The 27,593-nt window shown below is 48.3% G+C and overlaps 2 protein-coding genes across 7 annotated transcripts in view; one reads left to right on the top strand and one right to left on the bottom strand.

Annotated features, from left to right (window-relative positions):
* Positions 1-3,060: 3,060 nt before the first annotated feature.
* Positions 3,061-7,163, top strand: SMPD1 (sphingomyelin phosphodiesterase 1, acid lysosomal). The gene is made up of 6 exons (XM_006885470.1): positions 3,061-3,351; positions 4,291-5,063; positions 5,767-5,938; positions 6,215-6,291; positions 6,447-6,592; positions 6,754-7,163. Exons 1-6 carry the CDS (start codon positions 3,061-3,063, stop codon positions 7,161-7,163), a joined length of 1,869 nt encoding a protein of 622 aa, XP_006885532.1.
* Positions 7,164-7,942: 779 nt separating this feature from the next.
* APBB1 (amyloid beta (A4) precursor protein-binding, family B, member 1 (Fe65)) overlaps positions 7,943-27,593 on the bottom strand; it is a 29,750-nt gene continuing 10,099 nt past the window's right edge. For 3 of the 6 annotated variants that reach the window (XM_006885467.1, XM_006885464.1, XM_006885466.1), the window contains 13 exons: positions 23,192-23,367; positions 23,036-23,092; positions 22,864-22,949; positions 22,684-22,747; positions 22,118-22,267; positions 21,600-21,727; positions 21,491-21,496; positions 21,091-21,205; positions 20,861-20,945; positions 20,500-20,583; positions 8,742-8,857; positions 8,420-8,596; positions 7,943-8,339 (listed from right to left, as the gene is read on the bottom strand). In XM_006885467.1, the coding sequence (XP_006885529.1) occupies positions 8,172-8,339; positions 8,420-8,596; positions 8,742-8,857; positions 20,500-20,583; positions 20,861-20,945; positions 21,091-21,205; positions 21,491-21,496; positions 21,600-21,727; positions 22,118-22,267; positions 22,684-22,747; positions 22,864-22,949; positions 23,036-23,092; positions 23,192-23,367 (1,412 nt within the window). In that variant the 3' untranslated portion in view covers positions 7,943-8,171. Of the gene's footprint in view, positions 8,340-8,419; positions 8,597-8,741; positions 8,858-20,499; positions 20,584-20,860; positions 20,946-21,090; positions 21,206-21,490; positions 21,497-21,599; positions 21,728-22,117; positions 22,268-22,683; positions 22,748-22,863; positions 22,950-23,035; positions 23,093-23,191; positions 23,368-24,285; positions 24,434-27,593 lie in introns of those variants that run through there. The other 3 variants (XM_006885468.1, XM_006885469.1, XM_006885465.1) reach the window with 3 other exon arrangements.

Genomic DNA, 27,593 nt, shown 5'->3' with positions numbered 1-27,593 from the left:
GGACGATTTATCAACAATCTGCGTTATGCAGATAACACAACCCTGCTTGCTGAAACTGAAGAGGACTGGAAGCACCTGCTGCAGAGGGTCAAGGACTGCAGCCTACAATATGGATTGAGGTTCAATGTCAAGAAGACAAAGATTCTCACCACTGGACCAATTGGTAGCATCAGGATGGATGGTGAAGAGATTGAGATTGTACACAGCTTTAGTTTGCTTGGCTCCGTAGTCAACAGTCTTGGCACCAGTAGCCAGGAAATTAAAAGGCGCATTGCCATGGGAAAGTCTGCTGTTAGGGACCTCTCTGGAGTATTGAAGAGCAATGGTGTCTCCCTGGAGACTAACGTGCGTCTGATACAGGCAGCAATCACTTGTTATGCATCAGAGAGTCGGACAATGACCAAGGAGGATAGAAGGAGAATTGATGCCTTTGAGCTGTGGTGCTGGAGAAGAGTATTGAGAACACCATGGACTGCTAGGAAAACCAACAGGTATATCCTGGAAAGGGTTAAACCAGGTGGCTCCTTGGAGGCAAGGATTCTGAGGCTCCGTCTAACATACTTTGGACATGTTGTGAGGAGAGACTGGTCCTTGGAGAAGGACATCATGCTTGGGAGGGTGGAGGGACAGCGCAGGAAAGAAGACCCTCTATGAAGTGGATTGATTCAGTGACTGGGATAATCGGGATGGGAGTGTCAGAGACAGTGTGATTGGCATAGGACAGAGTTTAGGGCTGTTGTACATAGGGTCGCTATGAGTCGCAAGCGACTCGATGGCACATAACAACAACAACAATATAAAGGACAAAGACTCAGCAATAACAAGGAAAAGAACTGGAACTGCTTGAAATCCCCAAGAGGGAAATGGGATAATTATAAATTGCACTTCATAGCAAATATACTCGAGTCTTTGATTCCTCTGTACTTTGTTCAATCTTGCCCCTATATTCAAATATCATTCTCCCTTTCTTTTCCTCTTAGCAGAATTCTCACCCTTTAATACTCAGACAGTATAAACCCAAGGATAAAGTGGTGACTAAGGAGCATCAAAGCACAGAGCCAAAATGCTGGGTTCAAACCCCAGTTCCAGCATTTACTAGCTAGCTGTATGATCTCGTATCAGCTACTTACTCCTTACTTTCCTGTAAAATAAGGAAAATGCTTGCTTGCTTTCTAAATATGTCATAGGGACTTCTGGTGGTCAAGTGGTAAGGAGTTGTGCTGTCAGCCCAAAAGCAGGTAGTTCAAATTCACCAGCTACTCCATGGGAGAAAGATGGGCAATCTCCTATATGACATACAGCCTCTGAAAACCTCCTAGAGGGTCAGCACATAATGATGATAACAAATTTGTCACAAGGATTGAGCTAATATATGGAGTTCTTTTAGAAAATACCTTGCAATTATCTCAAAAAGAGTTCATTATTTTCTTTATTACTCTGAGATGATGCTAATGGGACTTGGTAAAAAAGAGATCCTGGTAAGAAGGTCTCTCAAAGGAATGAGATGACAAGATTTGGCAACTCAGCAAAACCTAAAGAAGTATTCTTGAAGACAAACAGATTGAGTTTTAATTACTGTCCTACCCCTTAACTACCCTGTGACTCAGTTTTTCTATCTGTAAAATGGAATGATAATAGTATTATTCTCCGTCATAATTTTATTATTGTATTTATAATATCTGATTTCATTTTACTTGGGTCCACAATCAACACACTTAGAAGTATAGATAGTTTAAGAATCAAATGATGTATTGCATAGGGTAAATCTGCGGTCAAATAATATCCTTGCTAATGAGTTTAAAGATTTTAAAGACTAAGATGCAACTGCCCCCAAATCACGGCACTTTTAATTATATGTATGTGAAAGTAGGACAAGAACAAGAGAGACTTAAAAGAATTTATACATTTGAATCATGATGTTGGCAGAGTTGAATACACATACTATGAACTGTCAAAAGGGCAACCAAATCTGGCTTGTTAGAAGTGCAGCCAGAATTCTTCTTTGAAGTAAGCATGGTATGTCTCACATACTTTTTTACCCCCCTCTGTTGTACATAGATAGAATTGCTGTGAGTCGAAGCTGTCTCAACTGGCATCTCACAACAGTAACAGTATTATAGTCACTTCTTTAGGTGGTTGTTAGAATTGAAGATTCATAATCATGAAGTACCTGTTATGTTAGCTTTTACCAGTCTGGATACATGGAAATGGGAACTCCCAATATCTAGTGCATGTCCCTGGGCCCTCATGGAGGCCCAATAAAGAACCTCTTTATTGCTTCTGAGTCACTTCACCATCCAACTTCGTCATTTGTAAAGTGAAGGTACAGGTGCTTCCACATGTGTCAAGGGCCCTACCATCCTGTGAATGTTAAATCAAAAGTGATTCAAAACCTCTCAGTCAGGGTGACATATTTATTTGTGCTAGTGGCAACACATGGGAAATTTAGGGAGGCGCCTCCTTGACCAGAAGAGTAACACACCCAGTAAAAGAATCCCTACCTGGCCCTGTTTTCCTTCTGCCTCAACTCCCCAGTTAAATGCAGTTAAGCTAGGTATGGCAGTTAGCTAACTATTCTAGCAAACTGAGTGCAGGTTTGGAGAGAGAAGGAGGCTCAAAGTCCTCCAGCAGCCTCTGCTCGTCCTGAAAGCAGGCGCAGTGCCCGGGGCGGCCTCCCGCGCTACCGCCGCCAGGCGGTGCCGCCGTCACCGTAGTGAGCGTCTCACCACCCCCGCGGCCGCCGCACGGGCAGGGCGGGGCGCGGGCCGAGGGGAGGAACCAGGGGCGGCACCCCGGCAAGGTCACGGCGCACCCCGCCCGTTTAGCCTCCAGAGTAGCTGTGGGGGTTCCTGGTCGCTGCTACCCGCCGTGATCAGCTGAGATCAGCAGCCCAGCAGCTGAGGAAGAGGAAAGGGCGGAGCTGCCCGCGGTTGTCAACAGAGCAATCAGCCGAGTGCAGCGAAGGGTGACTAGGTGTCCCCTGCGCCTCCCGGGGCCCTGAGGGCCGGCAAGGGCTGGTCGGGCTGAAGAGAGAGCTAGCCCTGTCCAGGAGGCTTGACAATGCCACACCATGGATTGTCTCCTGGTCAGGGTCACCCCAGGTCCCGCCGGGAGCAAAGATCTTCGGAGGCCTTCAAGAGGGGATGTCTCTGGATGGGCCTGGCACTGGCGCTGGCGCTGCCTGACTCCCTGTGCCTCTGGGTCCCAGCCGGTGCCCACCCTCTGCCCGCCCAAGGCCATCCTGCCAGGCTCAATCGCCTAGCGCCCCGGCTGCGGGACAGCTTTGGGTGGTGGAACCTCACTTGCCCGGCCTGCAAAAGCCTGTTCACCATCATCGACATTGGACTGAAGGTGAGTGCCTAAAGGGCTGCGCTTCGAGTGAAGGTGAGGCGTAATGCGGGAGTGCATCCCGGCCCCAGAGCAGTATCAGCTGGAGAGAGTGAGGTCTGTAAGTCTTCACTGAGTTTGCTCTCCCTTAGGGACATCATGCCTGCTGCCACCCTGCTTTGTGAATAGAAGAGAGCAAATTATTATGCAAACTGTGCTAGCCTTTTGTTAACAAACAAATCAAGCGGATGAGGCTATGGAAAACACAGTTGTTTCTAATACAGACTGTCAGAGAAATGGAGTCGCTTTGCCCAAGGGGGCCCTAGGGGCTGGGGGAGGGAGGAAGAGGAGAGCTATACTGGTTTGTGACCCTGATCCCCACTGTGCTTGTTTTGTTTTGTTTTTTTAAATCCCCACTGTGTTTTACACTCCTTGGCATCTACAGCCCTAAGCACCAGTCCTGGTATTAAGTACCCAGAAAGGAGTTGAATTACAAACAGTCCCAAGGTAGGGGCTAAGTGGGGCTGTCTTGACTCTGTTGGAGATACACAGATGCTGATTGGCCATTGAACTTTTTTAGGACTTCCCACAGTAACAAAGGCATAGGCCCTGCCCTTGTGTGTGTCTCCAAATTCTAGACAGCCTGACACTCTGCCCAGCTCCTGCTCCCTGCAGACAGTACCTTAAAAAAACGTGTTTGAAAGAGTCCTGAGTTGGTGATTTAAAGTTTCTTCAGAAGTCAGATGGTCAAATGAAGATCTGAAATGTCACTGGCCACTGAGTCCAAGGGGTGGTGCTACTGCAAATCACAGGTCAATGAGGGGTGAGAAATGTACTCGTTATCTTCAACATGGTGCCCTGAGACTAGTCAAGGTTCAATATGGTGGCCCCATGAGTAGTTGGAGGTGGAGGTTGACCTGTTTCACTGCCACGTGTCTGACTTGTCACTTGCTCCCACTGCAGCAGGAGACCAGTGTAACCCACGTGGCCTCCATTGCCACCAAGCTATGCAATCTGCTGAAGATAGCGCCGCATTCAGTGTGCCAGTCAGCTGTCCAGCTCTTTGAGAGTGACATGGTGGAGGTGTGGACACGCTCAGTACTGAGTCCATCTGAGGCCTGTGGCCTGCTCGTGGGCTCCAACTGTGGGCACTGGGATGTCTTCTCATCTTGGAACATTTCTTTGCCACCAGTGCCCAAGCCGCCCCCTCGGCCTCCCAGCCCCCCAGCTCCAGGCGCCCCTGTAAGCCGCGTCCTCTTCCTCACCGACCTGCACTGGGATCACGACTATCTGGAAGGTGCAGATCCTGACTGTGCAGACCCACTGTGTTGCCGCAAGGGCTCTGGCGTACCCCCTGCCTCCAGGCCAGGTGCTGGATACTGGGGCGAGTACAGCAAGTGTGACCTGCCCTTGCGGACCCTGGAGAGCCTGCTGAGAGGGCTGGGCCCAGCTGGCCCTTTTGACATGGTGTACTGGACAGGAGACATCCCTGCCCATGACGTCTGGCAGCAGTCTCGTCAGGACCAGCTGCGGGCCTTGAATACCATCACAGCCCTTGTGAGGAAGTTCTTGGGACCTGTGCCCGTGTACCCTGCTGTGGGTAACCATGAGAGCACACCCGTCAATGGCTTCCCGCCTCCCTTCATAGAGGGCAACCGCTCCTCCCAATGGCTTTATGAGGCCATGGCCAACGCATGGGAGCCCTGGCTGCCTGCAGAAGCCCTTCGTACTCTCAGGTACTTGAGATCCATGGAAACCCTGCATGGGGGGTGAAAGGTGGATGAAACTGAAGGAAGCAGGGGCCCGGGGTATCTCTTTCTCCCCTAAGTTCTCAGCACTCCTCATTGGCCTTTCCTAATCGGCCTCACCTTCCCTTTCCACCCTTATCTCCAGCCACCTTCCTTCAGACAGCTAACAGCACTCTTCTCCATGTCCTCATCTGGCTCTCTGCTCGTGCTAGCCTTCTCTAAAATATCCTATCCTCCATCCTGTCTCCACCTGACCAAAGGCTCAGTTCATCTTCATGTGAATGACCTTTGCTTCCCACCCTAGTTCACAGGGAGCTCTGGTGGCCTACTGGTAGAAGCTGTGCTGCAATGTGCCATTTGAATCCACCAGCTACTCTATATGAGGCTGGGCAATCTCCTCTTGTGTGAATTACTGCCTCCAAAAACCTGCTGGAGGATCAGCCATGAGTTCTGACTCAAGAGCACACAACAACTAGCTCACTGTAGCTTTGCTCTGAACTCTACAGCCTCTGAGCCATTTTCAGTCACATGGGCCCTAGAAGTAACATTTGGAAATTCAGCTAGAATGTAAGCCTATTGAGGGTAGAGACAATGCACAAGGCCTCTGCCCTGCACCCCATGCCAAACATGAGGCTGGGCATGCAGGGCCAGGATTATGAGTGAGTGCTGACCCGTGTTCATTTTGTTTCAGAATCGGGGGTTACTATGCCCTGACCCCATATCCCGGCCTCCGCCTCATCTCTCTGAATATGAATTTTTGTTCCCGGGAGAACTTCTGGCTCTTAATCAATTCCACAGATCCTGCTGGGCAGCTCCAGTGGCTGGTGGGGGAGCTTCAGGCTGCCGAGAACCGTGGAGACAAAGTGAGAGAGCAGTGGGGGCAAGGAGTGGGTTGGGATGGGGTTGGATGAGAAGTATGTCCTTCACTATCCCGCAGCTGTTCAAAGCTGGAGCATCTGAGTAAACAAGCTTCATTTTCTTGCATTCCCAGCAAGAGTTTCCCAGGATTCAGCTCAGAGCCCTCTTTGAAAGTTTCATTGCTCCTCCTCCCTGATCAGGAATGCCAGCCACTGTAGGAGAGATGAGGGCCCTGGCAGGGCTGTCTGGACCTCTTGGTCAACCTTTCACCTCCCTTTCAGGTGCATATAATTGGCCACATCCCCCCAGGGCACTGCCTGAAGAGCTGGAGCTGGAATTATTACCGGATTGTAGACAGGTAGACAGCGCGGCTGTGGGGTTATGGGGGATGAAGAGTCTAAATGCTGGATTGAGCAGAACATCTCACCACTGCTACCCCACGTAGCTTCTTACTTGAACAAAATGGGGAAAGAGCTAAAAATCTTCCGACTAAAACGAGTGTCTTCTGACCAGGTATGAAAACACTCTGGCTGGTCAGTTCTTTGGTCACACGCATGTGGATGAATTTGAGGTCTTCTACGACGAGGAGACCTTGAGCCGGCCGCTTGCTGTGGCCTTCCTGGCGCCCAGTGCCACCACCTATATCAGCCTTAATCCTGGTGAGTGGTGGGACAAGAAGTCATTATACGGGACTGGGTGGGAGGGAGGTTAGGAAAACGGAGGCGGGGCCACAATGAAAACCTGGAAAGGGTGGGCTGGATATATGGCCCCTCCCCCGGGCGGTGGCTTACCTCTCCAGACTTTTGCTCCCTCTTTGCAGGTTATCGCGTTTACGAAATAGATGGCAATTACCCAGGGAGTTCTCATGTGGTCTTGGACCACGAGACCTTTATCCTGAACCTCACACAGGCGAATGCGCCTGGAGCCACACCGCACTGGCAGCGCCTCTATAGAGCTCGAGAAACCTACGGGTTGCCTAACGCGCTGCCTACCGCCTGGCATGACTTGGTATATCGCATGAAAGGCGACACGAAACTATTCCAGACCTTCTGGTTTCTCTACCATAAGGGCCACCCGCCCTCCGAGCCCTGCGGCCCGCCCTGCCGCCTTGCTACTTTGTGCGCGCAGCTGTCTGCTCGCGCCGACAGCCCTGCTCTGTGCCGCCACCTAGCGCCCGAGGAGGGCCTCCTGGACGTCCACAGCCAGTGGACCAGGCCGCTGTTCTGCTAGCGCCCTCCAGGCCTAGTGCAGGTAAACTCCGTGTCTTGGGAAGGGAGTGAAAGGCCCAAGACGCAAAAGCCTGCTGTGGTACAACTTAACAAGCACATCCAGTGGAAGAGCCCCATGAGCCGCCCCATCGGGCCCCACGCACACTGGAGAAACAATCCCCTCCCTAGAGCTGGTTGAGCAGGCTGAGGGCTTTTGGCTGTTCTGCCTATCCTGGCACCTAGGCTGCCCTGGGGCTGTTGTCTTTTCATAGCCTTGGAGCTGACACCCAAGTTGACACTGCCCTAGACCAACTAGTCTGGAGCTATAGCTGGAGGCCTAGGTCTCCTGTGCTGCTGTTGCCAGATCCCACCAGGCTATGACAATAAAAGTGTGAGATTTGGACTGGACCTCTCTTTGTGACTATCCTGATGTGTTGTTCCCCCTCCCCCCCTGTTGTTGTGTACCATCGAATCGGATCCAACTGGCATAGGAGAAGACTGCCCCTCCTTCTCCAGCAGAGAATCTAGTGGATTTGAACCGTGTGCCTTCAGGATTGCAGCACAGCCTCTTGCTACTAGGCCACCAGAGCTCCCTATCAGAGAAAAGGGGCCTTGAGAGCAAGTCCTAGATGAGGGATCTGGGTGACGGTAAGCATACGAAGGCAAACAGCTCAGCAGGGCAGACAGACTTTATTTAGTGCTATCAGTACAGGGGAGGTGCCCACAGGACGGGGGAGAGGGGACCCATGCCGGGACCAGTCCCCTCCTTCTGCCCCTGCTGGACCCTACAGGGCTGGGGCATGGTCTTGCTTCCTGCTCCTTGCATCATCAATCCAGTGTTGTCACTTCCTCACTGGGATTAGAATTCTCCCTCCCCAGCTCCTAGGTAGGGAACCCCAGCTACTAAGGAGGGGCAGCTTTGGGGCAGGGGGCTGAGGCCTGAGCAGAGCCTCTAGGGCCCCTCCATGCCCCATACCTTGAGTTCCCTGGAGCTGGACACAAGCAGGTAGGAGGATGATTAGGGATTTCTTCAGGGAGTATGGGCCCCCAGACGTTTGGGCTTGAGAGAGCCCCACAGAGACTGAACGCCCCTGCGGACAGTCCACCCTACACGCCTGGCAACGGACTCGGCTGGGGGTGCAGGGAGGCAAGAGGTGGAGGCCTGGGATCGAGCATCCAGACACTTCTGATAGCGGAGCTGCAGAAAGGTGGGGGGACGGTCACTCCCCAGCCTGCCCCATGCAGGATGGGTGCCACCCCTCCATCCTACCTGCTTACCATGCACGCAGCCTGCACAGCCTCTGAGAGGCTGGCAGCATTGGGCTCGCACCAGAACATGTGGCAGCAGAAGGAGGCTGGGCCGGCAGCCATGATGAATGCAAACGTGTGGACATCTCTGCCCACTGCCAGGAAGGAGAGGAAGCGCACCCGACACTCGCCAAGCACTGCCTCCGTCTGGAGGGAGGAAGCCCAGTTAGAACAGGATACCCTGACCTTCTATGTTCTAGTGGGACAAGCCCATCTCACCTGCCAATCCTCCCCAACCCTGGTCTCCCCTCCTTGGCAGGACTGAGCTATGTCTTCTACTCTAGCCCTTTACCTGCTGGTGCAAGATGGTGAGGGTAGCAGGGGCCACGCTGACATGACTTGGTGTCCACTGTTCACGGCTGCTGGAGGACAGGACTGATTCCAGAGCCCCATTGATCACATCTACCCCTAGAAGATATAAATAACAAACGTGGCACAATTGGGGTCAGAGGACACCCTTCCTCTGTCCTAGACCTTCTACCTTTGCCCAGTCTAGTGCAAGGCCTCGGCCCCATCCCCACACTTCACCAGTCTGGTCCTCAGGACAATACTCTTTCTCTCCCATCCCTGGAGCTCTCCTTGGCATCAGTGACTTGGCACTCTGCTGGTGTCTCCCACCCTGAATCTCATGCTTGCTTTTCTTCACTGACTGCCTCTTTCTCCTAAACTGATGACCCTCAGAACTCTGACTTCCCCAGTACTAACCTCTGACTCTCAGTACTAATCACATTCAGATACTCTACACTTCACTTCCACAACAGTGACTCCCAGGGGAGACTCCACCTGGCAGTCTTCTCCCAGCACCCAATCTTTTATTTTTTTAAGATCTCTATTTGGTGTTTACTCTGTGTCACACTGTGCTGTCATCTATGTAAATTATCTCATTAATGCCTTACAACAATTTCACAATAAATTCTTTTGTACAGATAAGGAAATTGAAGCTAATCAGGCAATATACTTTAGGTCACACCAAGGAATGATGTCTGAATGCAGGAAGCCTGATTTAAGAGCCTGTGTTCTAGCCCTCTCTGCCTCTTCTCTATATTCCTAGTGTGAACTAAATTGTTACGTATTATCAAGTTGGAATGACTCATAGCTGACCCTCCAGTGGGCTTTCAGAGACAGTTTTCAGACATAGAAGACTACTCATCTTTCTCCTTTAGAGCAACTGATGGATCTAAGTCACGTTCCTCAGGGTTGGCAGTGCAACTCCTTCCTACTAAGCCACCAGAACTCTACAGAGAACTAGAGGCACTGTCAAAAATCTCTGCTCCACTCAAGAATTTCTACAATGTGTTCAAAGAATGCAAGTTTCCACGTTTGTAGGTCAACCAACTTTTCCTTGTTAACATAAAGGTTCCTCCACCTCTAACTGCAGAACATTCATTTGCACGTGTCCCACTTTTGCTTGGTACTCATAAAAACAAACAAAAAAACACACACACAAAAACAAACACTGAGCACCATGTCCAGATACCAGACCTGGGTTCCAGTCCCTGGTCTACTCCAGCTGGCTGTATGATCAAGCCTCCTTCCACTTTGAAACAAAATGGTCAGAGCAAACAATGCCAGCACAAAAAGCACACACCCATCTGAGTCACTCTGGAGCCTCTGCCACTTTTGCTGCTTTGAGCGCCCACTAGCATGAAATGAGGGAACCCTGATGGCCTACTGGGTAAGGAGTTGCATTGCTAACCTGAAGGCAGATGGTTCGAATCTGCCAGCTGTTCTGAGGAAGATGGGTAATCTCCAATGTGATTTACAGCTGCAGGAAACCTTTTAGTATGAGTTGGTTTCAATTTGACAGCAATGAGAGTTAGAGAAGGAAACAGGTGGACCCTATGTAGGCAGCAGACAAAGCTGAGGAAAAAAATGCCTTCCTTGAAAGTCCTTCCCTCACTTAACTTTGCTCATCTTAACTCTGGCTGGCTGAAGGCCAACCTCCTCTCCTAAACATACAAGTCCTCCCAATGGTGGCTTCATTTGAGCTGTCAGGCCTCATATTTTACTGTCTCTGTGCTTTAGATGAATTATGTAGTGTTCATTAATATCCAGTCTTCGTAAATACTCTGCAATGCAGATGGAGAATACAAAGCAATAATAGAGGATGATTGGCAGCATCATGATAGATGGTGAAGGGATTGAGATTTTAGTTTGCTTGGCTCCACAATCAACCCTCTTGGTACCAGGAAATTAAAAAGACAAATTGCATTGGAAAATTGGGCTATTGGAGACCTCTCCAAAGTACTGAAGTGCAAGGACGTCAGTCTGGAGACTAAGGTATGCCTGATCCAGGCCATAATCTTTGCAATTACTTGCTATGCATCAGAAATCTGGACAATGACTAGGAATGATAGAAGGAGGATTTAAAAAAAAAAAGTAAAGAAGCAGAACTGATGCCTTTGAGCTGTGGTGCTGGAGAAGAGTACTGAATGTACCATGGACTACTAGGAGAACAAACAGGTTCGTCCTAGAGAGGGTGAGACCAGGCTGATCCTTGAAGGCAAGGATTCTGAAGCTTTGTCTGACATATTTAAGACATGTTGTAAGGCCTTGGAGAGGGACAACATGCTTGGAGAAGTGGAGGGACAGTACAAGAGAGGAAGACCCTCGAGATGGATTGACTCAGTGACTGGGGTAATGGGGATAAGTGTGTCAGAGACAATGAAATTCGCACAGGATAAAGCAGGGTTTAGGGCTCAGTTATAAGCTATCCCTTGAGGAAAGAATGGACCACCCTTTCCTCCATGATTGCTTGAGAAAATCCCCATTCTCAGCCTTCTGCATTATGGTCTCTCCTGAGAAGCCTTCCCTGTTGGAGAAAGAACAGCAACCTCTGAGATGACGCTCATTATACTATCTTGTCTCTAGTGGACAATCTTTGGCCACATTTGACTGTGGCCATCTCAAGTACAGTGATACGGGCTGAAATGTGTACCCTAAAATACTTGTTGGACTCCTAGTCCCATTTGGGAATACAGTTTTCTTTGTCATGTTCATAAAGACATGCCTGTATGGAGTGTTAAACCTAATGACATTCTGACATTTAAAAATTTAGAGATTAGTTATACAGAGGCCAAGTACAGGGTAGGGGCAAGTCTTGCAGAGATCACCAGAGAGTACAAGGACTTTCCCTGAAAATGGATAGAGAGCTAGCGGACAAGTTAACTTGTGAGAAAATAAACTTCTGTCTTTGAAACCACCCACCTGTGGTATTTCTGTTACAGCAGCACCAGGAAAATAAAACCAACAATGGCTATACTCTGTGTCCCCAATCCTAACACAGGCCTTATCTGATGAAAGAATTCCACACGAATGAACAAGTTACCCTCAAGGGAGCAGGGACATATACACCTAAACTGGTAGAACCAAGTGACACAGAAGTCCCCAGAAGGGTGATGATGCAGGCACAAGTGGGTGGGGGCCAGTTCAGATTGTACAGGACCATAAAAGCCAGGTGGAAGGGTGTGATATTTATGGTATCTAGGCCAGGACAATGGAGAATCTAAAAATTCATGAGTGTGGGAGAGATCTCAAAAACAAACTTGAAGACACAGAATGGCATATGGGGCTGGAGCATGGTATTGGAGCCTGGGAATATCTGCATGGGGTCATGGGTTAGGGAAAAGCAGCAGTAACTCTGGAGAAAAGTAGCTTTGAAAAAGGCTGTGAGATCTGACAACAACTCAGGACTACAGTCTAACCTTAGCCCACATCTCAGTCCTCTTTATTTGACTGTTATTTTTCCCATAGCACTTGCTGGCTTCAAGCAGTTTCTGGGTTGTTAAACTGTAACTGCATTCAGTCATTTACTGAAAGTCACCTCAGAAGAAAAGCCCATTTCTGGAAAATCAACGGCTGAAAATCCTATGGGTAACTCTGGTGAGCTGTACTGCAATCCCAAAGGTGTGCAGTTTGAGTCCATCAACTGCTCTGTGGGAGGATGGGCAGTCGAGTGTGGCTTGTTGTTGCTGCTGTTGTTATGTGCCATCGAGGCGTTAGCGACTCATAGTGACCCTATGTACAAGAGCCCTAAATGAGTGTGGCTTACTATCTCTGAAAACCCACTGGAAGGTCAGCTATGAGTCAGTTCCGACTCTATGGCACACATCACCACTGCCAATCAGCTGCTCTGTGGAAAAAAGGAGAGAAATTTCCTCCTCTAAAAACCTGCTGAAGGATGAGCTATGAGTCAGTTCCAACTCAAAGGTAATGGGCTGGTCAGCTGGAATGTTCATTAGTGGTTACTGGGAGTAACAAAGGCGTACAAAGGAGATCTGGCAGTGAATGGCTAATGTGTCAGGCTACTAACCAAAAATCAGTGTTCTGAATTCACAAGCCACTCCATAGGAGAAAGATAGGCAGTCTCCTCGCATTAGGATTTCTAGCGTCAAGGAGGGTCACTATGAGTTGGAATGGACTTAATGGCAATGCTTTAACACTGTTTTGTTTTTAAGAGATGAGGTAAGGGGGAGGAGGGAGAAGCACTACCTAGGAAGTAGTCACTTTTCGTTCACAGAAATAGTAAAGATGGCACTGAACACTGGTAAAGTCTGCAAGTATAACTGAGGTAAATGATGCAATAAGCTGTCCATAGAAAAGGATTGATGGGATATATGCTAGATTATGTATGTTTGGCGACAATAACAACTAAAAGAGGTCTGTAGGGGGTACAGTTGATTCTATATAGCCAATCATTTAATGGGATTGGTTTTCTTACTGTGGAGTTTTCTTGGGCCACAGTCTTATGACCTGGCAATTCAGTTTGCATAATATAGTTCTTAAAGTTTATGTTCCATATCCCAGAACACTGAGTAAAGTCTGGGGTTATAAAAGTGTATGAGTGACCATCTAAGATATAACTATTTGTCTTTATCCATCTGGAACAAAAAAGAAGAAGAAGAAGAAGAAGGAAGCCTACGAATCAGAGAAGGAGCTAGACTATAAGACCAATTGTCTCACCAACCACGGTCTCCTCCCCTTGGAACCAGAAGAACTAGATAAGGCCAGTTGCCACACTAAGCATTCTAATTTGGAACACCATAGATGAATCCTGATAAAAAGGGCAAAGAGTAAGTGCTATAAAAACCAAAAAGAGTGAACAAAAAACCAATTCTAAAAAGTGAAAAAATGTTCTTCTTTAAAGTTATTCAGTAATTTTAAATACTTGAAGAATTCAGACTTACTGGACCCATTGAGTGTGGAAGAGTTCCCAAGACGATGGTCATGATGTGCTCTTTAACACCTTTAACTGAAATTATCTCCTGAAATCCCAATTCAGTGATTGGAGTAATGGGAGTGGGTGTGTCAGAGATGGTGAGGGTGGCACAGAACAGAGCAGGGTTTAGGGCTGTTGTACGTAGGGGTAGGGTCGCTATGAGTTGCAAACGACTCAATGGCACATAACAACAACAACATATAAATTAAAAAGTTAACAGGTATATTAAAACAGACAAGAAGGCTGAGGGACAGGGAGAGTAAGTAAACAGAAGTAAATGGAAAATGGAAATGGAAAACAATTAGAACAGAAATAACAAAAATGTTGACATAACGTAAAAAATATAACCACTATCACTGATCACTAAGTTTAGAAACTATAAATGTGAGCAGGCTTTATTTTATATATATATTTACACTCAAAATGAGTTTTAAAAATCCACAACTAGCCTTATGAAGCACACGTCTAGTCTAGCATACATGAAGTAGCCAGAGTCTGAACTAACTCTATAGCAACTGACTTCAAGCATGCTGTTTATTTATTTCATTATTTATCTTTCTTTGCTAGAATATAAGCTCCTTGAAGGAAGATTTCTATGTCAAAGTTGTTCATTAATATATTCCAAGAACCTGAAACCAAACAATTCAAACCAAAACCCATTCTATTTCAAGAACTCTGTAAGACAGAGCAGAACTTCTCCGTGGGGTTTCCAAAGTAAACTGCCAAATCTCTCCCCAGTAGAGTGGCCGGTGGGTTCAGACCGCTGACCATTCAATTAGCAGCCCAGTGCTTACACACTGCACCACTAAGTCCCTTTTCACTGACTCAAGGAGTAATTGGCAATGAATCCTGCAGTTCTAGGAGGGGTCAATATTCAATTCCTGGAGGTTAAAAGGAAACATAAGATAATGAGTCTGGAGATCACGAACTGAAATGCACTGGTTTAAACAAAACACACCCAGGGAGCTAATGGGGCAATCAATGGTCACAGACAGCTGGTTTAACCCACTGAGGACCTGTGTGAGGTGTCAGATGGAAAGGAACAGACGTGAGAATAGAAGTTTAGAAGTTGAGAGGAAGAGAGAGAAAGGAATAAAGACGATGATGGCTCAGCAAAACCTGCAGAGCATGCTCTTCTTTTTTCCACCTTCAAACCTTAAGTGGTGCCATTGAACCCAACTGGAATATCTACTCTGCTGCAAATCTGGAGGCCTTCCAACCCCCTATTCAATCCCAACCTTTCATAAGCGCTCCCTTAAGGTGTTGGTCAGTGGTTTGAGGCCAGCCTGTGTAATTTGAGACAAGTCTCATTCATTCATTTGTATATTCACCTAACCTTTACTTAAGTCTTTCTAAGAGTCTTTCAATACAATACCCAAGCACTCCTGAAAATAGTCTCTTCTTCCTGTCCTTTCTTCTGCTGTGTTCACTAGTCTTTGCCATTTTATCCTCTTCACTTACCCATTAAATGTTGAAGTGTCTCATCAAGGCTAGGCCCAGCCTCCTTTCTTACTTTAGGCTACATTCTTTTACAGATTAATCTACTCCCCACTCTAAGCTTTGATTACCCCTATAACCCAACAATGCCCAAATTTATATTTGTAGCTCAGACCTCTCTCCTCAGCTCCAGAATCTGTGAATCCAGTTGACAACTTGACTTGGTCACTCATTGATTCCAAAGGCACTTCAAACAAAGCAGACCCAAAACTGAGTTCCCAATTTCTATACAGAAACCGACTTCTAGTGTTTACTTTTAGAGAATAGCACCACTACCAGTCATTGACTGATAACTACAAAAAATTCCCATTAGTGACTTACAGTTACTATTAGTTCTGAAACCCAGGAACTGAGAAGCCATCTTTAATACCATTGTCCCAAAAACCACATTCAACTGCCAGGGTCTATTCACACACTCCTCTTTAGCTTGAAGGCAGACCGAGATCCTCTCATTACTGGGCGTGACTACTGCAAAATTCTCCTACAAGAGTTCCCTATATCCCTTCTGCTTGTTTAACCTCTATCTCCATCCACCCCACTGCTGTGAGTCGATTTCGACTCATGGTGGTGTTTTTAGGCACTATCAGCCGATGATGACTCAGCGATCTTATGAACAATAATCTGAATCTTGCCCATCCTGTATCATCGTCAGGATCTCTCACAAGCTCAAGGCCACTGTTAAGAGTCACCGTGCCAATCTATGTTGTCAAAGGTCTTCCCTCTTTCTCTGACCCTCCACCTTACGCATGATGATTTTTTCTAAGGACTGTCCCTTCCAGATATGTGAGATTTCTCATCATCCTTGCCTCTAAGGAGCACACTGGTTGCACTTCCTCCAGACAGGCTTGACTGTTCTTTTGGCAGTCCCTGGGCTATGCAGTACTCTGCTCCAGCAACTATTTCTAGTGGCCCTCCTTTGGTATTCTGAACCTAAATTTTTTTTTCCCCCACCCCCCCGAACCTAAATATTTACAGGAGAAGACTGTCTGTCTTTCTCCCACAGAGAAGCTGGTATCTTCAAACCTCTGACCTTTGCATTAGTCCAACTTGTAATGCATTATACCACCAGTTGTTGTTGTTTTGCTGTCAAGTTGGAACTGACTCAGAGCTGACTGACCTTCTAGTGGGTTTTTCAGAGGCAGTAAATCACATCAGAGGAGACTGCCCATACTTCTCCCATGGAACAGCTGTTGGATTCGAACCACGTGCCTTTGAGATTGCAGTGCACCTTCTCACCACCAGAGTTCCTTCTATCTCCACAGTAGAGCCAAAAGGAGCTTTATAAAACGCAAATCTAATTGTGTCAAGCCCAACTGCTCAAAACTCTTACACAGCTCTTAAGATACTCAAGATAAAGACCAAAGTCACTCAGATCCAGTGTCATCTGATCAATGCCCAACACTCAGCCTTACCTTGCACCACAGGCTTTCTTCTCTCAGTGTCTCCAAAGTACCAAGTGCCTGCCACTGTGGGCTCTCATGCATACTGTTTATACCACCTGGGTGATCTTTCACTTTCCTTCCCCTACCTTCATCCCAAGAAATCTGAAGGACAACCACCTGGCCTACTGACTGGAAGAGATCTCTATCTGTTCCCATTCCAAAGAAAGGTGATCTGACAGAGTGTGGAAATTATCCAACAATATCATTAATATCACATGCAAGCAAGATTCTGCTGAAAATCATCCAAAAATGACTGAAACAGCACATCAACAGAGAACTTCCTGAAGTGCAGACTGGGTTTAGAAGAGGCCGTGGTACTAGGGATATTATAGCTAATGTCAGATGAATCTTGGCTGAAAGCAGCAAATACCAGAGGAATGTCTATCTGTGTTTCAATGACTATGCAAAGGCATTTGACTGTGGGGATCACAACAAACTGACTGACTCTTGAGAAGAATGGGAATCCAAGAACACTTGATTGTGCTTATGTGAAATCTATACTTGGACCAGGAGGCAGTCGTCAGAACAGAGCAAGGAGACACTGCATGGTTCAAAATTGGGAAGGGGGTCCACCAGAGACGTGTCCTATCTCCATACCTTTTCAATGTATATGCAGAAAAGATTATCAGGGAGGCTGGGCTCTATAAGGAGAAATGTAGCATCAGGCTTGGAGGAAGAAGACTCATCAACAATCTGCATTATGCAGATGACACAATCTTGCTTGCTGAAACTGACGAGGACCTTAAGTATTTGTTGCAGAGGGCCAAGGACTGCAGCCTTCAATATGGACTGAAGCTCAATATCAAGAAAACAAAGATTCTCACCACTGGACCAATTGGCAGCATCATGATAAATGGTGAAGAGACTGAGATTGTTAACAGCTTCAGTTTGCTTGGCTCTACAATCAAAACTCTTGGTACCAGCAGCCAAGAAATTAAAAGACGAACTGCACTGGGAAAATCTGTTGTCAGAGATCTCTCTAAAGTACTGATGAGCAATGATGTCAGTCTGCAGACTAAGGTGCACCTGATCCAGGGCACAATATATGCAATTACTTGCTATGCATCAGAGAGCTGGACAATGACTAGGGATGATAGGAGAGTCGATGCCTTTTAGTTAGGTCCTGGAGAAGAGTATTGAATATACCATGAACTGCTAGAAGAACAAACAAGTTCATCCTGGAGAGGGTGAAGCCAGGCTGCTTCTTGGAGGCAAGGATTCTGAAGCTTCATCTGACATTCTTTGAACATGTTGCAAAGCGGGATGAGTCCTTGAAAAGGAACGTCATGCTTGGGAGGGTGCAGAAACAGCACTGGAGAGGAAGACCCTCGATGTGATGGATTGACTCAGTGACTGGGATAATGTGGGCAGGAGTGTCAGAGAAAATAAGCTTGGCACAGGATAGAGCAGAGTTTAGGGCTGTTGTACACAGGGTCGCTATGAGTTGCAGACAACACGATGGCACATAACAACAAGAACAAATCTTCGTCGCAAAGAAGCACTGGTGGCCTAGTGGCAAAATGCTGCTCTGCAATCCCAAAGGCATGCACTTCAAATCCACGAGCTGTTACACAGAAGGATGGGCAATCTCCTCCCAATTAACTGTCTCTGAAAACCTGCCAGAAGGTCAGCTTTGCATCAGTTCCAATTCGATGGTACACAACAACAGCAACCACCTTCATCCCAAGTTGCTGCATTAGGTCTTACTGATTAACTGATGAGCTCAGTTCAATTTTCATTTTCTCAAAGAAGTCTTTTCTGACTCCTATACTGAAATTGATGAATATATGAATTCCATCCCATAGATGAAACTGCTCAGCACAAAGACAGAATAGATATGGAGAAAGGATACAACCCTGATGTACACCTTTCCTAATTTTAAATCATGTACTATTCCCTTGCTCTGCTAGGAAAATAGCTTCCTGATCTAGGTATAGATTTCTCACGAACACAATTAAGTATTTTAGGATACCCATTTTTCTCAATGTCAGCCATACTTTGTTATGATCCATACAATCAAATACCTTTGCATAATCAATAAAGCGCAAATACATTCTTCTGGTATTCTCGACTTTCAGCCAGGATCCATCTGACATCTGCAATGATATCTCTGGTGTCAAATCCTCTTCTAAACCCCACTTGGACTTCTGGCAGTTCCTTGTCAATGTACTGTTCTAGCCATTTTTGGATGATCTTCAGAAATTATTTTGCTTGCATGTTATATTAATACTGTTCAATAATTTCCACATGCTGTTGGGTTTTATTTCTCGGGAACTGGAACAAACACAGATCACTTCCAGTCAGTTTGCCAAACAGCTGATAGAGTTTGCCAAATGTCCTGACATAGACTGGTGAGTATATCCAGGGCTGCATCTGTTAGCACAAACGTGTTAACTGGTATTCCATTGATTCCTGAGGCCTTAAGTTTTGCCAATGCCTTGAGAATACCTTGAAATTCATCCTTCATTACCACTGGCTCTTGTTCATGCAGTACTCGCTGAAATTTTTTTAGTGTCAACGAATTCTTTTTGGTACAGTGACCTGTGTATTTCTTCCATTTTCTTTTTTTCTTTTATTTTTTTTTTGTGCTTCCTGGATCATTCAAGCTCTTGCCCGCAGTGTCTTTCTGTATTGCAACATAAGGCTTAAACTTGTTTTTCCGTTTCTTCAGCTTGAGAAAAGCCATGTGAGTTCTTCCCTTTTCATTCTCTGACTCCAGCTCTTTTCACATTTCGTTATACTTTGTTTTCTTGAGCTGCCCTTTTAAGTTCTTCTGTTCAGGTCTTTTACTTAGGCATTTCTTCCTTTTGTTTTGGTTTCTTGGCGCTTTTATGTAATTTTCATAGTTTCTTCTGACAACCATTTTGGCTTTTCTTTCTCCTCTGTCCTTGTAAGGGCTTCTTGCTCTCTACATGGATGATATCCCGGCTGTCCTCTCACAGTTCCTCAGTCTTTGACCAATGCTTTGTTCAATGCTTTAAATCTGTTCTTGAGATCATTCTAAAATTCAACTGGGATGGGCTCAAGATTGTATTTTTGCTTTCTGTGGACTAGTTTTAGTTTTGTTCAGAGTCAATTTGAATTTGCACATGAGGAATTGATGGTCTCTTCCACATTCAGCACTTGGTCTGGTTTTAATGACTGAGAGTAGTGCTTCTGTGTAAGAAACTGAGCTGCTAACCTGAAGGCTGTGCCTCTCTGGCAGTTGATATCTATCAGGCACTCTGAGGGAGAAAGACAAACAATTCCTCACACAAAACCTCAGACTCAATGTAGGGTCAGTTATCAGTCGGTTCTGAGTCAAAAGCAATGAGTATGAGATAAGCTTTGTGAAAGCAGGATAGTGCCTCACACAGAGCTTGTGACAGGTACTGTGACAGCACTGAAAATCTAAAAGTGGACATGATTTCTACCTTTGATTTTTCCCTACCCTTAATTTCCTTATATAAAATGAGTATCATTGTAAGTCCATCTCAGGAAGTAATATTATATGTAAACCCTTATTACACTGGCAATAAAGTGCATGACAATTAGCCTGACTGCTGCTTCTTCTCAAGTGTTACTGTAACACAGAATGCAAGTCCAGACTATTTACTGAATTTCCAGTCAGCTGAGACTTGCCTTCCAACCTGACCAAAGCTTTACTGTGGTATGGAAGAGCGAGGCCTCCCTACATGCCCAGTGCAGCACCAGCCCCAGAGTCAATCCTTAGCAAAGACTCTCCCATTCTCCCCCACTCCCATTATAGGGAAGTCATGAAGTGCAGCTGGGGCACAGGGCCAGTGTGGGGGAGACCCCAAGCCTGAGGAAGGCCTGCTAGGACAGGCACTAGAGAACAGAGGGTGAGGGTAAAACTATGGAAGGAGGAGGGCTTGGGGGACAAGCATACACACCAACAGGCTTAGCAACAGGCACGTTCCCCAGGTAATAGACTTGGAACTTTTGTACCAACTCGTTCTTAGGTGCTGGGAATTCCACTGCAGGAAAGAAGAGAAAGGTCACTCATGGTGGCAGAGTTGTTCACTCCCAGTTCCCACCACCACGAAGGGCCTAAGTCATGCATCCTCCCCATCCAGGCCCCTCCAACCTGGCTCCCCTTTAATTTAAATCACTCCACATTTCTGGTACAAAGTAATCTCTCTCCATGTTTCTTCTTCTATCACTTCTGTCTAGTAGTAGCTCCTGGCTCCTCTCGTCCCTTATCCCATGCCTGCCAATCTAGCTGGCTTGGTCCTGGTGTGCTGCCACACTGACCTTGGAAAGGGACATCCACCAGTTTAGAATGATCTAGGGAGAGTCCATTTACCAAACACCGGGCATTGCGCCTTTCAGCCATAATCTAAAGAGGGTGTGGGTGGAAGATAAAAAGAGAGGGTCCGTGAGAGCCTTAAGGCCTTCGAGGCCCCCATTCCAACACAGTGATCCCACCCACACCCTTGTAGAGCAAAGAGGACAGGAAGTCCGGGGAGGAGAGGGGGCTATGCCTTAGAGCAGATCTCATGCAGGCTGGTGGCGATGTTCTTGGCAGGTGCCTCACAGCGAAACACGTGGCACTTGAGCATCTGGGTCAGCTTATCCCGAGCTACGTAGGCAAAGTCCCTGTTGAGGAAAGGGGTTCCTCAGTGTCTCCCAGCACCCCTGGGAGCTGAGCCCTAACCCCAGCCTTCCCTCACCCTCCCTGTCCACTGCAGCTCCCCCAGGGCTCTTGCCGTGGGGATGTAACCTATGGGTGCTGCCTTCTGGCTGGAGGGTAAACAGGCAAGCATGCAAAGGAGTGGGAAAGCACAGCGGACAGAAAGGGGCAGCATGGGAGGAACTTGGATGTTTGGTGCTGTCTGGTCCAAATGTGAGACATAAAGAGGTTAAAGCAAACAAGTATAATACCTCTCTCTGGGTCCGGCAGCACAAGAGAGGCAGAGAACAGTGTTAGAAAGGAGGGCCCCTCTGACTGTTGATGGAGCCCCCACCCTCAGCTCCCTGGCCCAGCTCCCACCTTCCGCTGTCCCGCCCGACGCCCCATACGCGGATGCTGACGATGGGCTGAGCATGTAGCAGGGCCTGGCTCTGTGGCTCCACCAGCTTCAGGGTCTCATCCTCCAGCTGTAGCAGCAGATCCTTTCCCTGCAAGCCCAGCAAGCAGGTGTTCAAGGGCAGCCCAGCTGGCAAGACAGCTTCTTCCTACCATCTCCAGCTCGGTGCAGGAGCCGTAACTCTGGGGCCCTTGCTTTCATGCAGACCACTCACCCTGCAGGCCTTATGATGGATGCCATCTCTCAAAAGACTCTTTTCATTATTCTTACTGCTACTAATTAAAACACCATCTCCAAGACCCCCCCATCCTGAATGTCCCACAGCCACCCCTCAGGAACGTCACTGGGGATGGATCAGGGCCCACACCCCACTCACTTGCCCCCACTCACTCAGGGACAGGCAGACTTCCCACCTCTCCCATTCCCTTCACTTTTCTCACTTCACCCCGCAAATCTAACCCCACTGGCTTTGGGCTCTCACCTCCCCCCAGCCCCCAGACATGGGGTCATGCAGATTATTTTTGTGGTAGGAGAGCTGACGGATGCAATTGTTGACGGCCACACTGCTGCGTCCAGGGGCCAGCTCCTCCTCAGTCATCTCCACCCAGCCCAGGGAGCGCACGGCGAAACACTGCCAGACGTGGAAGAAGGGAACAGAGGTACAGGTCTGAGTGAAGACGGCAGGAACTCTGGAACACAACAGGCCTCAGGTCTGTGCTGAGAGGAGTTCCTGATTCAAAATATGGTGCAGGTAGGAGTCTGAGCTAAGACTAAGGAGCTCCGTAAGCAGGACATAGTTGTTGGGTGGGACTGTCTCAAAAGATCCATGGCTAGTACAAAAACACAGCCCAGCCCAGCCTGGAAGGCCACTGTCTTGGTGTCTCTAGCTCAGGCACGGGAGCCAGAGATGAGGCTGAAAAACTCCTAACTCAGGAGCTGGGAGCTTTACTGGGACTAGAAATGCCCCCGAACACAGAACGGCATGAGGGACTGTTCTGCACAAAAAGGAGCCCCAGCCTGAGTTGTGTGGCCTGGTCTCAAACAAACCTTGATCCCTGGGTTGGCATTCCGTGAGGGCAGCTTCTCCTCTTCTTGGGGCAACGGTTCTGGGCTGCAGGCAGAAGGGAACACTTGGCACAGGGACTTCATACATGGAGCTGCCCCACAGTTCCTTCTGGATACATCTCTCCCACTGCCAGTCCACTGAATCCAGTGCTTTGTACTCACCTGAGGTTCTGAGGTGGAAAGGGTAATGTCTCCTCCTCAGGATCCTTCAGTCCCAACTCCATAGGAGCCTCTTCACTGGGTTCATCCTTGGAAAAAGGAGTGCGGGGTCAATACTAAAATATGCTGTTTCTCTAGCTCTCCATCCCAACTGTGACTCAAGACCCTCATCTACCTTCCAAAACTCTCCATCTTCAAAGCCTTCTCCGTGGGCAAAGCCTGTCCAGGTGAGCTGGGAGGAGGAATTGGAGCAGTGACTGGGTGGCACACCTGCTCCAGCAGCACACAACCCCTTCTGCCCTGGCCCAAGGCCAACCCCTGTGAGCCTCACCTGGGACTCCTCTCGGGGGCTGCTTCCCTGTGACGGGGAGGCCCGGCCTGGGGGCTCCCACTGAGTGGTCCCCGTCGGGATATGCCAGTAGTAGGTCCCTGAGGTGTCCTGGACCCTCATCCATCCAGCTGGCAGGTCGGAATCCGTCTCGAAGGCGTTGGGGTTCCAGAAGGAATCTGCCAGGTGGAGGGTTTGGTGAGGGTCTGCCTCCTCAAGCAGAAGCAGTGGGGATGCATGCATGGTTCCCTCACAGAGATCCATGGATGTAGAGAAGGGATGGCAGAAAGGACATAAAACAGTATGGTCCCTGCTTTCTCCCAGAGCCTGCAGTCTGGAATCACAACCCAGGGGACCTCCAGCAGGGCACACAGCTCTGGTCTCCCAGGCTGTGCTCCGGGCTAGGGTGGCCCATGGAAGGAAGGCAGGAAGCAAAGAAGAAAGGGAAAGAGGTACGCTGGGTAACCCCAATTAACCTTCACTCATACACATCCATATCCCAAGACACACGACAGTGCACATACTTATCAGCTCCTGCACACATACATGTGCACAGACATACGATATACACAAAGTGCTACATTTAATACACTTGTGCAAACGCCACAAACACAGATTGTATGTGCACACAGACAGTGCCAGCACAGATAACCACTGTCTCACATAGGAGCACACACGTGTGAACAGGCACACACATGCATACATACCAACTCCAGCCATAAACTAACGTAAAGCTTATATATGTGTACATACAGAGCTACACAGTCTAACTCCTGCCACACATATGTGCTGGCAGGACACCCTCAACCACCAATACCTGTGTGAACAAAGGTGACACAAACACATAATATTTGTCAATCCCTGCCCTGCCCTACATGGGCAGACACCACAGAGGCTCACACAGGAACCCTGCCACACAGAGGCAGGCAAGCACTTCATGCTCCCAGACACACATTATGCACCTGTGGCATACACCCTCCTCCCTTGGCAGAGTCACCCCATTCCATCCCAGGTAGCCCAGCTCCCACCTCCACCTGCCTTTCAGCGCTCCTGGTCGGCCCTGCCCTATATTATGCCCAGTCCCATTCTGCCCTCACCTGGGCTGCTGTCCTGCAAGATGATGGCCAGGAAAAAGTCCTGGGAGAACATGGCGCTCATTCCTGGCCCCTCCTGCCTCCACCCTCCCTCCCTGCAGCCCCTCCAGCCTGGCCAGCTGGGCTCACAGCCTGGTGCTGGGCTGCAGAGAAAAGCTCATCCCGCCCCCTTCTCACCAGGGCAGAGCATCTGCCAGGCAAGATCCTCCTCCGCCTGGAGCTCATAGGGAGGGGCCAGGACCACCGTGCTCGGGCCTCCATGGAGTGAGGATGGTGAGAGAAGGGGGTTCATGAGACCCCAGCCCTTCCTGTTCACATCTCTTCTTCCTAACTCCACCCCTGCATACTCAATCTCCATCCTCTACTGCCAATTGTCACTTCTGTGTCTTAGTCACACCAAGTGGCAGGGCCAGGAGGAGACTCGGTCCCTCAGGAATACCCTAGCCACAAGGGGCCCTGAAGAGTTGACAGCATAAACAGGGTGTGGCTTCAAGGCCCCTAGGGATGCCTTCCTTGCCCAGAACCTGCTTAGCATTTGGAGATGAAAGGTGGGCCTTAAGAGCCTGGGTCCCACAGAGCTTGGGGTTGGGCTTGGGGTTCCCAGCCCTATCCCCACCCCCTCACCTGCCAGGCCCAGCTGAGGCTGCAGCGTCTCCTCGGCAACCGCAGCACCAGGACCGGCTGGGAGCGCCCAGACTGCTGACGTGCTTCCCGTTACCAGGGAAACCAGGAATCCTGACTGGTCCAAGAGGCAGCACTGAGGGATAGGCAGTCCCAAAACCTAGGCTGCTGGGCAACCAGGCACAGTGGGGATATGTGTGGGGGCTGGGATGGGTGTGGTTAGTCCAAGGTGACTGCACACCTGGTGTGAACGAAAGCCATGAATACAGGCAAAGTGCCGCACCATCCTCAGCTTCCAAATGAGGGTAAGCCCACAGACATTCAAAGAGGGAGGGGCTCTTCTAGCTCATCGGGCCTTCTGAGCATCCTACCTGCCTCCTTCCTACCCACCCTCAACCTCACTAAGGAGTAAGGTGCCTAACAGGCCCCTGACACTTGGCAGAGCCTCACAGGATACCTGCCATCTCCAGAGACCCGTTCCCCGTTCCGGGCTCTCCTGCTAAAAGCCTTCCAGGAACAGCACCATTCAGGGCCTCCACCTTCTCCTCCACTGCCACACTTGTCTTCTGAAGAGGACAGACACTTCAGCAATCCCCAACTTCCCACTTCTGGAATCTGGGGGTCAATTCACCATCACCTAACTGAGTCACACACAGCAATCCCATCTGCCATCCCCGCCAGGCTGTACCTTCCTGTTTCAAAGAGCTTCATCCTTCCGATCTGTCCTGGAGGGGCAGCTTCTCCCCCCGCTTGACCATCTGGGAGGCCCTTCTGGAGCCTGGCACATCTCCCTCCAAGCACAGCCCCAGTGGGCCTTTGCTTCCACTTACATACATTTATTCATGAATGCACACTTCAACTCTCACATGGATTCATTCAGACACTACTCCTTAACTCAAACACTCATGTATCATTCATTCATCCATCTATCCACCCAAGCAAGCCTTAACAGCTAGGCTAAGTGTATTAATCTGCTCAGGAATCAGTGATTCACCTAATGCTTTCCCCTCCTCCCCCACCCTCATGGCATCCAAGCTACTATTATTTTAACCTGAATGGCTGCAATAGCATCTCTTGTTTCATGTCTAATATTCAACTATCAGGCTTGCAGACTACAGCTTAGGAGATTCTTCAAAATACCAACTTAGGTTTCTTTCCATTTTCATATTCTTAAATGTTTCCTCAGTGCCCTTGAGAAAAACTCATTGCATCCACAGGGTATAGGGGTCCCTAACAATATGCCTGTCAGTCTTACCTCTGACCTTCATCCCTCCAACCCCTTTCTTCTCTCTGCCTGAACATGCCCTTTATCCACTGTCATCCCAGCTATCCTTCCTCCTCCTCCTCCTTCTTCGTCAGCTATCTCTTATTTCTCCTTCAGGCATAAGTGTAAAGGTCACTTCCCCAAACCTTTCCTATTCCCCTGCCACCAACCCAGGCAAGGTTAGGTGTCTCTCCTGCTCCACTCACACCCCAGAGCTCATCATGCTGATTATAATGGCCTGCTTATTTCTGCCTCTCCATTAGACTGAGTGGCATGAGTACAAACATCTGTCCCCTGCAGAATGTATTTCCAGCACTGAGGACAAGACCTGGCACAGAGTATGTACCCAACGCAGATAGTAAAGTTTATTCAGTCATTCACTTATTTATTCACTCATTCACGTGTTTGTGCATTTGTTGTTGTTATGTGCTGTCAAGTCGCTTGCGACTCATAGCGACTCTATGTACAACAGCCCTAAACTCTGCTCTATCCTGTGCCACTCGCACTGCCTCTGACACACCCATCCCGATTACCCGTCACTGAATCAATCCACCACATAGAAGGTCTTCCCCTCCTGCGCCATCCCTCCACCCTCCCAAGCATGATGTCCCTCTCCAAGGACCTGTCCCTCCTTACAACATGTCCAAAGCATGTCAGACGGAGCCTCAGAATCCTTGCCTCCAAGGAGCAGCCTGGTTTAACTCTCTCCAGGATGATACAATTAATGACACTGTATAGCTCCCTAGGTGGGGCTGAGAAGATTGTTTTTAGCTCATTTCTAGGCCCACTCTTACAGTAACTCAGACCTTCTCTGCAGCCTTCATGGCTATACCGACACAATCCCAAAAGTAAGCAATGACCCAAGCCCTTCCTTAGGCTGCTTCACATATACATCCCCAGTTTCCAGTGTCCACTAGAGCACCCTCTCACCATTGCTGAGGTAGCTGTCCTACTACACCTCCTGGTTCTTCACCACTTTAATCCTTTACCTCCAGAAGGTTCACAGGCACAGGCCCCATAGCCACTGAGCAACCCAGCTTTTCTCTATTTTGGTCCCTGGCTCACATTCACTAACAAACTCACAGCCTGCAAACTGAAGCAAGCCTCACATAAATCATAAATTCTGTGTGGCCTGCAAAGGGCTGAAAAAAAAAAGAAAAGAAAAAAAGAAGAAGAATGGCAACATTTAAACACTGGAGTATTTCATGTAAAAATAGAATTTCCATTTTCCTTGAAAACTCTATAAAATAATCAGATACAGTGGAGTAGGGGCTGTTGCCTTTAAAAAGGGTCAAGGACTCAGGCAATGACCATCAAAGGCTGGTAACATCACAAAAGGAGTGGCAATCCAATACAAAGATGTGTTCTCAGAGAAACAAAACAAAATTAGATGAAACCTCAAATTTGTATTTGATCAAGTCTCTAG

The sequence above is a fragment of the Elephantulus edwardii genome, unplaced genomic scaffold (assembly GCF_000299155.1).
Source record: "Elephantulus edwardii isolate Elephantulus edwardi_28Jun2011 unplaced genomic scaffold, EleEdw1.0 scaffold00044, whole genome shotgun sequence".
In the NCBI taxonomy this organism is placed as follows: domain Eukaryota; kingdom Metazoa; phylum Chordata; class Mammalia; order Macroscelidea; family Macroscelididae; genus Elephantulus; species Elephantulus edwardii.
Note: the sequence above shows the minus strand (reverse complement) of the source record. Positions and strands in the feature narration are given on the sequence as shown.

What these genes read in the sequence shown, in the direction of transcription:
- SMPD1 (XM_006885470.1), top strand. Translation starts at nt 3,061, where the DNA reads ATGCCACACCATGGATTGTCTCCTGGTCAGGGTCACCCCAGGTCCCGC. An exon ending in CCGAGAACCGTGGAGACAAA is followed by an intron (nt 5,939 to 6,214) that starts GTGAGAGAGCAG and finishes CCTCCCTTTCAG; the next exon opens with GTGCATATAATTGGCCACAT. An exon ending in CTATATCAGCCTTAATCCTG is followed by an intron (nt 6,593 to 6,753) that starts GTGAGTGGTGGG and finishes CCCTCTTTGCAG; the next exon opens with GTTATCGCGTTTACGAAATA.